General features: G+C 35.8%; 1 protein-coding gene and 1 long non-coding RNA gene across 2 annotated transcripts in view; one reads left to right on the forward strand and one right to left on the reverse strand.

Moving 5' to 3' along the window:
- diaph2 (diaphanous-related formin 2) overlaps nucleotides 1-13,021 on the reverse strand; it is a 442,308-nt gene that overhangs the window by 105,920 nt on the left and 323,367 nt on the right. The window contains exon 21 of the mRNA XM_082178708.1: nucleotides 3,577-3,701. Within this exon, the coding sequence (XP_082034834.1) occupies nucleotides 3,577-3,701 (125 nt within the window). The remainder of the gene's footprint in view (nucleotides 1-3,576; nucleotides 3,702-13,021) is intronic.
- LOC309504940 lies at nucleotides 5,097-6,845 on the forward strand. The gene is made up of 3 exons (XR_014208232.1): nucleotides 5,097-5,139; nucleotides 6,019-6,052; nucleotides 6,302-6,845. It is a non-coding gene; the product is annotated as an uncharacterized lncRNA (long non-coding RNA).

Genomic DNA, 13,021 nt, shown 5'->3' on the forward strand with positions numbered 1-13,021 from the left:
TTTTCCTTTTTCACACAAATTTCCTTTTCCCACACCGTTTAAACAAGCCCTAAAGCTAAATCATCAAGCTAAAAAGTGAATGTTTTAAAAACACTTCCTGCGCTGCAACTCTAAAATAGCATCTCCACACCATAGTTATTTGTCAAAAGGTCACGTTGAGGTCAAACTCATAAAGAGGGGGGCAAGAAGCCAGTTGCTATGGCGAGCAATGGAGTGCACCGAGCAGAAAGCGCACACACACACCTCCAGCGTTCTCAAATTCAATCACTAAACCTCTATAGCATCTAGCCTGCTGTCCACAATGGCTGAGTGAAACAGCTTTCGGCCTCCTTTAGCTCTGTCACAATGTCTGCCCTGTCATCCGCAAAAGAGCTGGCGCAGCTGTTTGAACGCGCTGTCAGTCAGCATCTCTGCAGCCGGGCTCCGAGACCTCTGAAAACGAGTCGCGACTGGTGCACAATGAGGGTGGAGCCGTTCCCTTTCAGCCGTTTCTCACTCACTTTTCTTTCTCTGCTGCTAAAAAACCCCACTCGAATCATCAAACGGACGTGACTGTATTCAGCCAAGGCTGTGCGCCGGCTCTGATGACAGATCAGGTGAGACAGGGACGACATGCGTCTACGTTTGCACTCGGGGCCTGGTCGGCTTTTACAATCCTCTGGGGACGCCGCGAGGCCCAGACGCTGCCACAGTGTATCCGCGCCTCTCCATTTCCCCTCACTCAAGTTCCAATCCTCCCCGAGTCCTTCTAATCAATGCATTCGCTAAGGCCACAGAGGTATTCTGGCTTGTTTTTTGTGCCGCACTGCAGGCTAAAGAAGCTCATTGTTCTTAAATCATACAAACTTAAGCAGCCCTCTTCGACTCGGAGCAGATTTTTAATGTGTGCCGGGGCTATTACTCTTATGCCACCCAAAGTGCAGCGTAAGCCCCCCATAAATCTCAACATTGAGCTCGTGAACAAAGAGCTAAAATAAGGTTAACTGCTGTCTTTCCTGTGCTTGGGAAACATATGGGAAGACTCTCAGACTTGATAAGTCATTGATTAATGGTCCTTACACGTAGTTAATAACACCGCTGAGGAACGGCAGGAGTCGCAGTGGGGAAATAAAAGTCAAGCAGTCGCTCAGAACGAGCGCAAAAAGTCAAATTTAAAGCACGATTTCGTGTCAGCTCCGTTTTGGCACGCATAAACATTCACATGTCAGAAAGGAAAAGTCAAACAAGTGTCTAACTTCCTCACTCCTTAGAGTCTGAGAAGTGTTGTGGAATCTAATTCAATTTGAGGCTAGTGAGCACTTGCGTTCCTGTTATCGAAATGGGAGAGGTGCTTTGAGAGCTGATAGCCCTCAGAAAGTCAGAGAGAAGGAGCCTGTGGCTGGTCAGTAGATGAAATCAGCATAGGGTTATAAGTAAAGAAGGCTAAGAAGCCCTCCATTAGAGTCTGTGGGGAGAAAGTTGTGCAGTATAAATAGCTCCCAGCCTGAACTCCCTTTGGAAAGCTTGAGAGACGAGGAGAATGCGGATAAACATCTTACTTTGAAACAGCCTATACAAGCATACAGTATTTTTGTCTTGCTTTCCATACTTAAACATTAAACATCTTTAAAAACAAGATACATTTAATTGAGAAGCCAAACTGCATAAAAAAAGCACGTTTTCAGGGAATACATTTCATTTTTTTATTCTATTCGCATATTTCGTTTTTCTCCTGTTATATTCATGCTTAAAAATAAAATCAAGACATGAGGAGGAAATTAATCAAATACTAAATTGATAATGTTATAAGTTCTCCATTTCAAAATAAATGCTGTTCTTTTGAACTTTCTATTCATCAAATAATTCAGAAAAAAAAGTATAATAACATTATTATTAATAATAATAAAAAATATCAAGCAGCACAACTGTTTTCAACATTGATAATAATCATAAATACTTTTTTTAGGGTTGCTGCACTGTTTAAAGTCAAATGTAAGGCTTTTTAAGACCTTTTTAAGATTTGAAGAAAACAAAATGAATACCGTACATTAGGAGTGCGCAATATTGACAAAAATATATATCAATATTTTCAAGGTAGTTGATAATAATTAGATGATATTTTACTGATTGTGTTTTTGTACTGGTACCATGGCTGGTTTAGGCCTGTTGTTGACAGCAGACTCACAAAGATATTCATATTTTTCATATTCTATGTGGTGGTCACTTCACAGCAGTGACAGAAACTACATTTTTTATTAAGGGGTAATATTTGCCACCTTAAATTGATTTCCAGGGGTATTCTCACCTATATAAGGACATTTTTTCTAAACTTATTTAGAGGTAGGCATCACCTTTTATATCACATTCTAACATTCCAATTACATTTTCTATTAGAAAAATAACACAGTGCCACTGTTACCCGTCAAATTAAATAATTAAATCAAAATCCACCTTTGCACTGCAGATGTGACAGAAGCGGCATCAGAACTGACATTAATATATTTAAACTCCATTTACAATTGCATAAATAAAACTATGAGATTAGTTTTTTTATTCAATATTTAAATATTAAATTATTTCTAATTTTAACATTTTAATTAAAGGGTAGCTACTTTAAATATGAAACTAAAACCACCAGTAGGTGGCAGCAAGTCACTGTCTTAATAAGTGAGTTGGGGGAGTCATTCATTCAACCGATTTGTTAAAACGGCTGATTCATTCAGGAAAAGCGCAGATTTCAGTCAAAAAATCATCGCTGTCTGATAAAAAACTCATTTGGGAACATAACTGCACTGACGCATCACGTACGAGAGACAAATGCGATGTCAGCTCACAGTGCCTCGTACATGGTTAAAACAATGAGTACAATATCACCGTAGACCATAAATATCGCACATTCCTAAGCACAAAGAATGAACTTACAATTGAGCTGACATTTATCAACTTTCTTCTCTCTCCTCCTTTCACATGCAGGAGACAGACGTAGGCTAATATCTGCCGCGAATGACGCGATTGTCAAGTGAACAAGCAAATCCACAAAGATAGAATAATAATAAAGTATAAGTACGCTAATTAGTTTTATTTTGGAAAACATTTAGATGCGTCTAAGTCAAAGTGTCATAAAAAAATGTAAGACCTTTCATAAGTAAAACATTTGAAAGACTTTTTAAGACTTTTTAAAGTCTGTTCTTGAGTGGCAATTCAGCGTATTAGAATGTTTTCTGAAGGATCGTGTGACATTGAAGACTGGAGTATTGGTTGCTGAAAAAATTCAGCTTTATCATCACAGGAATAAATTGTGTAGAAACAATAATAATTGTAATAATTTCACAATATTATTTCAGTTTTTTCTCTCCTTCAAATAAATGTAGCCTTGATGAGCATAAAAGACACATTTCAAAAACACTGAAAAATCTTACCAACTCCAAACTGTTGTATTAACGGGAAAACAAGACAAAAATACTGATTAAGAATTAACAGTGTACTGATCATAGCTTATTGGCAAATGGACCTCAGAGCCTCATTCCTGCACAGGAGCCTATGTTAAACTTTCTATCATGGAAGACAGTAGAAGTAGTAAATGCACTCAAAGGATATCGACATTTTTTCAACAAACTTATCCTGCATGTCATCAGTCTTGGGGAAGTTCTGGATGTCGTTCTCCAGCCTCTGAATATGCCGCTCCATTGTGTCCAGACTGGCTTTCAGGATCTGGGCAGATACTGCAAAAGGAAGATAGGGGAGAGAAAAAAAACAAAGAAAAAACAAAACAATGGGTTATGGGTATTCTGCTTAGTTTGTGGTCACAGAAAGAATTTTAATTTGATCCAAGACAAAAAACTTATTTTCATTTATTTACAAATTACTCAAGTCTATGCATGTATGCCTAATTGTACTGAGCCACAGTGAACAGTTGGGCTTTATTATGCTATTTAATTAATTTTTTAAGTGTTTCAGATTTTTCTCCTATACTGTGTAGGCGGTAGTTGTCTGCCTACTTCACACTGTTTGATGAACTCCAGAGCTCTTATTTAAAATTCAACATCTTGACAAGCAACATATTAAGTCCAGCATCTGATTCAGCCATCAGATATCTTTGTATATAAAGTCAAATAAACACTGCACTGAAGCTACTGCCATAGGGTCTGAAGACTTTGATCAGAGACATTATTACTCAAGGCAAAGAATGCAACATTTAATATTGATAAATAATCAGGCATGGGACATATAGGAATGGTGATTCAGGCAACTTTTGTTTGAATGATCACTTATTTAAAACACTGATACACTGTAAAAAAAAACTGTAAATTTACAGGAAACTGTCTGTATTTTTTACAGAATTTTGCCGTTTTGTCATTATACAGTGAATACCTGTTATTTTACAGATATTTGTTGTAATTTAAAGATCCACTATTAAATTTACAGGTAATTGCTTTTATTGTGGTTTTACATTAATTTAACGTTTTTTAAAGGAAATTATCTGTAATTTTATAGGGTTATGTGTAATTTTACATAAAAAATTAAGTAATATTTTACAGATTATTTCTGTGGAATTAGAAAACAAAGAAAACAAGGTATAACTTCAGAAATCAGCAGTCACTTAACATGTTTTCCTTAAAGATTATTAAGCATGTGGGGGTTAAAGTGAGTTTTAAGATTTGTCCACACATTAGGCAGGCCTATTTAATTATTTATAATCTTTTAATTTTGTCTTGCAAATAGATGTTCATTTTGATCATCATTTGTATTTGCCTGTAAATTTCATTTAGGCCTATATTTTATGTTTTTTATGAATCGTTTTTCCAAATCTGCGTTGCTGCACATTGCGTGGCTTTGTGTGCGTTTGAATGTGTGTGTGTGTGCCCGCGCGCGCGGCCGCGCGCAGATTCAAATTATCCGCCATTACGTTTCGTTGCTTAGTCCCGCCCAGCCCACAACGGTTAGCTACAAATCTGTCTCTGTCGTCGATCTGTGTCAAGGGCAAGCGGGAGATTGGAATTCAGAGCTATAATCGTATTCGACAGAAGCAGCCGTGAGCAGGAGCGCTGCTGAACACATATTAGTTGTAGTCTGGTGTCAGTCAGTCTGGAAATAACGCGCCCTTTTTCAGTGAGCTTGGTTCGTCACAGCAGACCTCATCCCGACCGATCAACGGCTGAGGTAAGAGTCTAATACTACATGTAAATGATATTTTATATTACATTTGTGTTAAGTGGTTAGACTGTTTCCATGCTAACGTTAGCATTCTTAAATTATGTTCAGTCATAACTGGCGTCGAGGGCAAAACACAAATGCAGCATGGGTCTTTTCAATTATCGATCTGTGTTAAGAAAGATCAGTTGAACCCACTCTAACTTACTTGTTAACTTATAGACCTAAAACAATCTTTAGTAGACTTGTTATTCATATTAAAGTCCATAATTGTGTATAAAATCTTCGTTATGATAGTCAGTAACATTAAACCAATCTCTTAAATGGCGGGACATTTTGAAACCATGTCTGGAAGCTGAAAACTTTATTTTTCAATTTATTTTTTATTTTTTTTTGTAAACTTTTTTTTACTTTATTTTATTATAGTAAAATTGTAGTAAACACGTTTTTAGCTGATTTTTTTACCATTGTAATAGCCACGGTTTTACTAAAAATAGGCCTACTGTGTTTCTTTTGTTTATTTCGTAATAGTTAACATGACTAACTTTATTAAGACCGTTAAGAAATCGAAATACTGTCTGTAACTTAACGTACTTGTTGATGATACAGGAAAGCCTAGAACAGGAAGACTAGAATATGAATACAACATGATGAACCCCTAGGTGTATCTAGGTCTAGGTCACAGTAAATCATATTCATTTAATGTTACTTTCTATAAATGTAACTTAGCTAAAATCACATGGCAGCTCAAAATATTACTGCTGGCCTTTCCAGCTCAGCTTCAAGATCATAGTCAGTTGAGTTTTTGCATTGTCCCAATGGAACATATTCTGACATGTGTAAATCTAATACTGAGTTTTAAAATAACTTGTGTGTGTGTGATTTCAGGTCACGTGGAAAGCAGATGATCATGGCAAACAAGGTATGGGAAGAATTCATTAAAACATAAAAATCATAATGGTTCTGATTCCATATGTTCATAACAGTCTTCTGATTCCATATGATTGCACTAAAAGTATGCACAAGGTTTGGATTTGCTACAGCAAGATTACGATTGTGTTAGATTCCACCCATCTTTCTTTCTTTTTTTTAACTAGGCTCTGTCATTTAGAAACATGACTTTTCCTATCACTAATATCTTAATGACACATATCTCTACCTTTTAATCCAGCCAGATGATCTGACGGTTGCTGCTCGCATCTCAGCCTACCTGATGGAAAATTCTTGCTGGATGAATGACCTTCACCTTCAAATCAGCCTTGCCAAGACAGAACTGCTTATGGTTCAACTTTCAGCCAAAACATACTTGCTGTGATCCTGCTGATTTGCCTTATCATTAGGAGGATCAGGCCCTTCCTATCGGAGCTACACAACTCTCTTGTTCTATCCAGACTGGGCTATTGTAATGCTCTCCTGGCAGTTCTTCCAGTATCAGTCAAACCTCTGCAACTGATCCAGATGCTGCAGCAAGAGTTGTCTTTAAAGGTAGCCCTATGCCTAAACTCACTGCTTCAGATCTATGTGTCCTCCAGAAGCATGTGTTCTGCAAGTGAACGGCGCCTTGTGGTGCCATCATCCCAAAGAGACACAAAACCACTTTCACTGACATTTACCTGGACTGTTTCCTGGTGGTGGAATGACCGGCGCAACTCAACACATTTTCAAGAAACTGCTAAAGATCCATCTTTTTCATAAACACTTCACCCAATAATACTATATCTTTGTTAAAAAAAACAACAACCTTGCTATGTGTACTGTGCGACTAACTGGGACTTGTCACTGCACTTGTTGCTTTTTATTATCTTTAATTATTATCTTTATTGGTTAGTCACTTTGGATAAAATGTAATTGTAAATGTTAAAATAAGTTATACTGTAAAGGTATACGGTAATTGCTTTTTATTGTGGATATATTTACATGTTCTAAATTATATACTAAGCATCTATTTCCTATCAATCACTTATCTTGATGTTTAGTGTTTGTTCAATTACTAATACTGTAAATATGCAGGTATTCTGTACTCATACATTTAGTTAATTTAAAAGAAATTGACTGTACATTTGCTATTATTAAGAACTTAATTAGAGATGTTGTGAAATTGGATCGGTACAAATAAAAATAAAAACTAAATTTACAAACATTTGTATTTGATTTTATGTACTTGTGTGCATTTTTTATACATAATTTCATTGTTATTTTACACAGAAAAACTATATTAAAAGAAAATTACTGTAGATAGACAGCATTATTATATAAAATAATTGTATAAAACCTTAAATTTACAGTATTTAATTGTTTTAAAGGTGTATATGACTTTTTTTTAAACGTTAAAAATCCCAATAATTACATAAGATTTTATGTAATATTAAAGATATAATCTGTTATTTAATTATGGAAAATTACTGTATTTTAACGAGATTGTTTTTTGCCGTTATTTTACGGTAATTTTCTGGCGCCCCAGCTGCCGGAATAATACCGTTTTTTCACAGTTTTTTTTTTTACAGTGTACATTTGTTAAACTGAAAAAGAAGGAAGATTAAATAAGTAATAAAGCTACTGAGAATAACATGTCATGCTATTGGCTGAAGAAAAGGTCTACAAATCTTAGTTAGCCAAACAGAATCCATCAACTAATAACACAAAGTTTGCCACGAGGAAAAAGCAGTATGTACATGAAATTATCCATGTTTGTTTATATCTAATATGTATATTTTCAAAACTAAAAGTATTTAAAACACTCTTGGAACTATGAACTAATATTCTATTAAATATAATATCAATATAAAACATTAAAATAAAAAATAGAAATATTCATGAAGCACATACATTATGACCATGCATTTTCATTTCAGTGACACGATCTATCCATCCAATTCAGAATTTGAATATGCAGCTGATTCACAATTAACTAATAACTCAACAATTTAGGTTTGACTAATTGGTTCTCCATTTCTAATTTGTCAAATGGACCTTCTATGTTGTTTTTCTTATCACCCTGTACTGGAGTATATTGGCTGGTTGGTGGTGTAAATCTTGCAGGTGTGCTCAGGTGGACAGGTGTACTGAAGTGATGCTGAAGTTTGCTGACTGCGGCTGCTGTCCTGAAGCTGAGTGGTGTCAGCATGGGTTCAGCTTCATTAATCTCTACATAATCACTGTTTACGGCTCTCCATCTCCCTCTGGACTCACTGTAGTCCTTTCAAGTCTGGACTTCAAAGCGCCAGCAGTGTCTTAGGGGGATCAGTAGGGATGCGGACGCAGTTGTGGCGCCGTATTGTGATTGGTGTATGGCTTTAGCTTTATTGATACACATGGTACGAATGATCATGGCACAAGAAGGTCTGTCTGAGAGGGTCAAAGCTCTGACTCATCAGAGACAAGAGAGGCTTTGTATGGGTCTTAGAGTGGACAAACACTCTTCAATAGGGTTGCCATGAGTAAGCAACCAAGGTGCAGACTCCAGCTCTTATTTCAGTTAATTAATAATATCTAATATAGGTATGTCAAAAATAAGATTGCTTACTAAGCATAGGGTTAGTTTTAAAAAAAAAAGGTGGGGGAGGGAGGCAGTAATGCAGATAACATATATGATACACTATACACTATATATGATACAAACACTGTTGATATGCTACAAAATTAAAATATATGAATTCTTTTATTCAGAAAGGATGCATTATATTTGGTCAAAAGTGACAGCAAATACATGCATAATGTTACAAAATGTTTATTGTCAAATAAATACTGATATTTTGAACTTTCTATTCATAAAGTAATCCTGAAAACTGTTTCCACTAAAATTTTAAGCAACAACTGTTTTCAACATTGACAGTAATGAGAAATGTTTCTTGAGCAGCAAATCAACATTATTAGATTATATTCGATTTCTGAAGGATCATATGACACTGAAAGACAAACAATTACATTTTAAAATATTTGTTTTTAATGTATTTTTCATCAATTACTGTAAATGCAGCCTTAGGGAGCATAAGAGACAACATTTTTATTTTTATCTTACCGACCCCAAACTTTTGGATGGTACTATTTAGTGACTTACAAAAGTCTGGTCAGCCTATAGCTGCAGGATTCAATCTCTGTTGTTTCCCGAGGTCAGTGCTAATAACATCTGCTTTAACTTTTCCTACTCGACAATAAAGCCCAAATAGGAGGACAGCGGGCAGCAGCTACAAATCTACTCAAAGCACTAGTACCAACAATATAAAGGGTAGACACCGTGTCATTAGTAGCATGCTGGAGGAAACCCACAACTGGGGATTTACTGTCCCCTAATCAAGGCTTACAAAGCCGAGGTTAACATTCTGTCTGAGGACAGGCCTTGAGAGAGAACAGAAGCAACAGAGAGAGAGAAAATCAAGCGAGGGCACAAGTTTAAGCTTTTTCAGAGATGCTGTCAGGCCGATTCTAAAAGCTAAAACACTGTTGGTTTAAAATACTCTGATGACATGTTGCAATGATTTTTATAGGGGGAAAGAGAGAAAATTGTGGGCAGACAGATGATGGAGATGGATAGGAAAGATAGCGTGGTGTGTGCCTCTCAGGACCTGGTGCTGGGGGAATATCGAGAGTGAGAAAAAGCCAGCTCCGAGTTCAACTAATAACATCACCGACTCACTCATTTCACAGGCCTCGCCACTGATGAAACACAAACACCAGGGACCAAATGAAGAAATCTCAGCAGTGTTCCAAAACCTAGGAAGCATCCTTCTGAGGTAACATGGAATAGACTGGCTAAAATCATAGAAGGCTGTTCTAAAAACTAGGCATCAAAATTTTACTTTTCCTATTTGATTTTTTTAAGAAATGAATACTTTTATTCAGCAATGATGCAATAAATTGATCAAAAGTGAAAGTAAAGACATTTATAATGTTAAAAAAAGATTTCTATTTCAAATAAATGCTGTTCTTTAAACTTTCTATTCAACAAATAATCCTGGGGGGAAAAAAATCAGGGTTTCAACAAAAATATTAAGCAGCACACCTGTTTTCAAAATGTATAATAAGATAACAAGAAATGTTACTTGTGCACCAAATCAGCATTTTATAATGATTTCTGAAGGATCATGTGACACTGAAGACTGGAGTAATGATGCTGACAATTACACTTTTACATCACAGGAATTTTTACATTTTAAAATGTATTAAAATAGAAAACAGCAACTTTAAATTGTAATACTACTTCACAATGCAGCTGTTGCTGTATGTATGATCAAATAAATGCTACTACACTGAGCACAAGAGACTTTCAACAACCTTGAAAAAAAAGAAAATCTTAGACACCAAACTGTTTTAACACTATTTAATACAATACATTTGTTTCTTTGTTTGTATGTTTAACACCATGCCAGCTACCTCGGCTATGGCGCGAAAGAGATTAAAAAGGAACAATTTAAATAGGTTTTTAAATGAAATGTTTTAAAAAATTCTAAAACGAGATCTGGTCTTACTTCATTAAAAATCTTTTCATAAGAGTCAACTGAAAATAATGAATTCTAACAGAGTTCAAACTATCACAGTCCATCAAAATATGCCTCAGTAATAATGGATTCTGGCATGAGGGGCATAAAGGAGGATCTTCACCCCTTAACAGAAACATATAAATTAGTCTGGAGTGCCCTATTCAACAGTGTTTATATGTAATATGATCCCAACGATTTTCAAAATGTTAATATATTATTAATATTATATTTCAAAAACATTTTACACCAACCACAGGATTGATTTCGTAAGTTTGTTTGTTATACACCGATCTCATTCCGCTTGAATACAATAAATATACTTGTAATTCAATCAATACTAAATAATATACTGTATACAATTTAATCAATACCAAAAGTTATCATTATTATTATTATTTTCTTAATTAAATGAAAACTATTTTACGTAATATTTCTCTGCTAGGCATTTGAAGCCTATTAGGGTGCCTGACAGGCTGATTGTTAGCTAAGCAACATGCTAATGCAAAACTCTATTGGAATCAACTGAGTGAGTGAAATCAAGCGGACATAATCGATCCCTTCTGAGGTTCCATCTCTGTTATGATACTGATTTAGAAAGTAGCTGCATGTAAGAAGTCAGCAGCAAGACATTTCTGGAGCAGACCCCTTGTTTACCACAAAATAAAGTGATTTAGGAACACACGGCCTAGAGAATCTATAAATAGATACTTTATTTCCCAATGTGAGCACTTAAGAAATTAATTGCTTAGTTTAATTACTACAATAAATAGGATAATGCCACGGTGTCCAGTACAATCAGGATTTTGACTGTTAATATAGCTATAAAAAAGTTAGAGTGGTAACAGTGTGGGGTACTGCATATGAAAATTAAAATGTTAATATTTCTTTTGATGTTCCTCTGAAAGTACAGGCTCGTTATGGGTCAGTTTCAGCTTTTCAGCAATAAATTTGTTTGTCTCAGAAGCAGTTTCCCTCTTCTTAATAGAGAGCCCTGCTGGAAGCCCAAGCAGAATAAAAAAAGGCATCCTTTTGGGATATCATTAGTAAGATTAACAACAAAATAACACTGTTTACAGGGGACCAGTTCTTGCGCATTAATAACTTGAACATGCCCATTTCACATGATCTGGAGGGAGGGGGGAGAAAAAGAGAAAAGAAAAAGATAACCCGGAAAAAAATTATCTGTCCTATTCACAGCAACCATTTATGGGCTGTGGCAATTTAAACTAATGTCTACTGTCTGTGTGGTTCCATAACCAAACTACTTCACCTCCGTAGGTTAAACAATATTTTGGCTACTGGCTAGTTCCCATTACCAAATATTCAAACTCTCAAAATGTTCACTTTATTGCACTTTGTTAGGGCACGTTCACACAAAGCTCATTTTTTTGCATTCCAAATGTGTGATTATTATTTTTTTTTAAGTCTATGTATAATCTTTTCAAAGCCAGTCAGTTCACAACTAAAATGGTATTAAAAAAAAATAGGTTGTTTCTTTATCTTAAATCACATAAAAAAATACAAATAAAATAAAAGGTTGCTGTAGATTTGAGTGAATTTAAAGATCAATGACTTCGTCGGCATTAGCGCCCATTGTGACGGCATTACACAATAGGACAAACTCCTTGCTGGTTGGCTTCTTAAAGATTTACAGTCAGGGTTTAGTGTCTGTGAGCCCTGCCCTTCTGTTCTGGCTTGCTCTGTGCGATATTCATTCTCAGAGCCAGGGGACAGAAGAGGACTATTTCATTAAGCCCCTTTCCATCTCCTCTCGCCATAAACAGCCATGAAGTAACGTCGCTTGTCATAAAAAAAGAAAGAAGATGCGCTTTGCAAAATACCAAATCATCAGCTGTAATGCCAAGGTGTCAGCGTTACTGTCAGCCATTTGTTGGAGGGCACCATTTCCATGTGAGATTTATAGGTAAGGCGTATCAATATTTCATTGCTGTAGCTGTGATGCTCGGATGATACAATGTGAATTGAGATTTATTTCGGAGCAGGATGCCCTGGTGTAGCATAAGGAATTTGTGATTCAAATAATCTCCACCAACAAAGGAAAACAAAGCATATAATAAAATACAAGGTCACCATGAACAATCATTAAGTGGTTTACAATCAAATGATTGCTTCTTTATCTCCCTGCACGTGAGGATTTGAATTACACAAGAGAGTTCATGCATGAATGAACGGACAGTATGTATGCATTCATAAAAGGTTTTGTGTGAAAGTGTATGAATAGGACACTGGGGAATAGTGTGTGAGCGAGAAAAATAAAGAGAGATGAGGAGGTACCTAAAGAGGTTTATGCATGAAAGCTATGGTCCATCACTTGACATATGTACATCGATAATTGGCAGGAAAGTGGGGAACTTTCATTAAACTCCAATTAGACTAGAGTTCATTGCATTCAT

The sequence above is a fragment of the Leuciscus leuciscus genome (genome assembly GCF_965113295.1).
Source record: "Leuciscus leuciscus genome assembly, chromosome: 8".
Classification (NCBI taxonomy): Eukaryota; Metazoa; Chordata; class Actinopteri; order Cypriniformes; family Leuciscidae; genus Leuciscus; species Leuciscus leuciscus.